The following is a 2,261-nucleotide window of genomic DNA, read 5'->3' as shown; positions in this document are numbered from 1 at the left end:
AGGACTTTTGTTTACAATGTTGATACCGTGTGTTGACAGTAACTAAATGTAACAACTATGGTGGAACAAACAACTGGACAAACGTTTACCTGTTGATACCGTGTGTTGACAGTAACTAAATGTAACAACTATGGTGGAACAAATGACTGGACAAACGTTTACCTGTTGATACCGTGTGTTGACAGTAACTAAATGTAACAACTATGGTGGAACAAACGACTGGACAAACGTTGACCTCTTGATATCCTGTGTTGACATTAACTAAATGTACAAACTATGGTGGAACAGTATATCAAATTAATTACAGTATTTACTGTGTTAGTTCTGGTTTATGTATGTAGCTTACTTTGATGAGAAGTAATGGATAATTTTACGTACCCATCATGATTTATGTCCAAAGCAGTGAGAGAGTATCCAAATGATGAAGCAATCTGTTTTCCCGAATACATCAGCTCTACTGTAAGATCAGTGATACCCTTTTTTTCCTTACGAAAAAAGACCACTTGACCCGTGCCCTGTGAACGAGGTGCCCCTGCCACGAAACTTTTCTGATTTCCAAAGAATTTTCCTGAAGTCACAGCCATGCCTGAAATAAAAATACTCTTACTTCAAATCTTTTGTTTAACTAATTCTGATATTCATTACATTTTGTTAGTAGATTTAATTTTTTGTTACATTAAATGAAGTGGTAAGTCTCTATACAAAATACAGGGAGAATTGTAACAATTAACAAAAAAAAACAAAGAATATAACTATTTTCAAAAGCTTTAATTACTGTAATTACTATCACCTTTAGTGGAGATTTTGTTATTGTTTGTTGTATGAAGGTATTAGCAATTATGTGCTAACCAGAAAATCTATTTTTAAAAGCCTTAAGTATTGCCATGCCTGGGATAAATTTTGATATTGTTTGTTTTATGAAGTATTATTAATAAAAACAATGCCACAAATGCATGTGATTTAATTAAGTTTAGACAAAAAACGGTTTGTTTGAGATTATGAAAAACACAGATCAACCAGTTTCTTAATTAAAAAAGATTAAGAAATTTCAGTTTTTTTTCACTTAATATCCATTTTAATGTTATGTATCTAACAAAAAAACAGAGGATTAAAAAAACAACAACACAAACGTAAGGTAGGAAAATACAATTACAAAATATCGATAGAATTTCTTGTAGGAACTAGATAAGTCTATTGATGAGCAGAACCCTAATTAAATGCTAGGAACTAGGTAAGCCTATTGATGAGCAGAACCCTAATTAAATGCTAGGAACTAGGTAAGCCTAATGAAACACCTTGGATCCTAAATGCTAAGAACTAGTAGGTAAGTGTAATGAAGAGTTCAGAACCATAAATGCTAGGAACTAGTTAAAACTAATAAAGAGCTCAGAACCATAAATGCTAATAACTAGGTAAGCCCAATGAAGAGTTCAGAATCTTAAATGCTAGGAACTAGGTAAGCCTAACGAATAGCTCAGAATCATAAATACTAACAAAGCACAACTGTTTTGATTTAACCAGATTTTTCAAATTCCTGGTTGCTTCCCATTTTGCAACCTATTGAGCATTAAATGACTGCTTATAAATATGTGTAACACACTATTAAAAATTAAAAGTAAATCAGATGAAAAATGTTTTGAAGATATATTTGTAACTTTATATTTGTTTAAAAAATTCTTATTTTCAAAAGCATGACTTATCAATTAATAACAAAGTCTTAGCACCTACCTAGGTAACTATACTTATCTACTGGAGACTCATCCAATGGTCCAATGTACCATTTTCTATCATCTCGTATTCCTTCCCCAAGGTTGTTAACAAAAACAGTTCCTCGCCAGGTGTATGGACCTGGTGATCCGAGAACTATATTGTTATCCTTTAATGTAAGAATTAAAAAGGTCAGTCAATATTAGTCAAGCGGAGCATAGAAGCTAAATTTACTTTTCCAGTCAACATTTTTAACAGGTTAGTTCTACTATTCCATAATTTTAATTTTACTGTTGCTTTTTTATTTATTTAGGGGGTAAACGTTTGTCCAGTCGTTTGTTCCACCATAGTTGTTACATTTAGTTAATGTCAACACAGGATATCAACAGGTGAACGTTTGTCCAGTCGTTTGTTCCACCATAGTTGTTACATTTAGTTAATGTCAACACAGGATATCAACAGGTAAACGTTTGTTCATTCGTTTGTTCCACCATAGTTTGTACATTTAGTTAATGTCAACACAGGATATCAACAGGTAAACTTTTGTCCAGTCG

The 2,261-nt window shown here is 32.3% G+C and overlaps 1 protein-coding gene across 1 annotated transcript in view; it reads right to left on the bottom strand.

Annotated features, from left to right (window-relative positions):
* LOC111083974 (integrin alpha-PS1-like) overlaps nucleotides 1-2,261 on the bottom strand; it is a gene marked incomplete at its 3' end in the record, with an annotated part of 11,444 nt that overhangs the window by 6,344 nt on the left and 2,839 nt on the right. The window contains exons 3-4 of the mRNA XM_022380729.1: nucleotides 1,729-1,876; nucleotides 379-586 (exon numbers count right to left, since the gene is read on the bottom strand). Coding sequence (XP_022236437.1) covers nucleotides 379-586; nucleotides 1,729-1,876 — 356 coding nt within the window. The remainder of the gene's footprint in view (nucleotides 1-378; nucleotides 587-1,728; nucleotides 1,877-2,261) is intronic.

This window comes from Limulus polyphemus, unplaced genomic scaffold (genome assembly GCF_000517525.1).
Source record: "Limulus polyphemus unplaced genomic scaffold, Limulus_polyphemus-2.1.2 Scaffold12504, whole genome shotgun sequence".
NCBI classification, from domain to species: Eukaryota; Metazoa; Arthropoda; class Merostomata; order Xiphosura; family Limulidae; genus Limulus; species Limulus polyphemus.
Note: the sequence above shows the minus strand (reverse complement) of the source record. Positions and strands in the feature narration are given on the sequence as shown.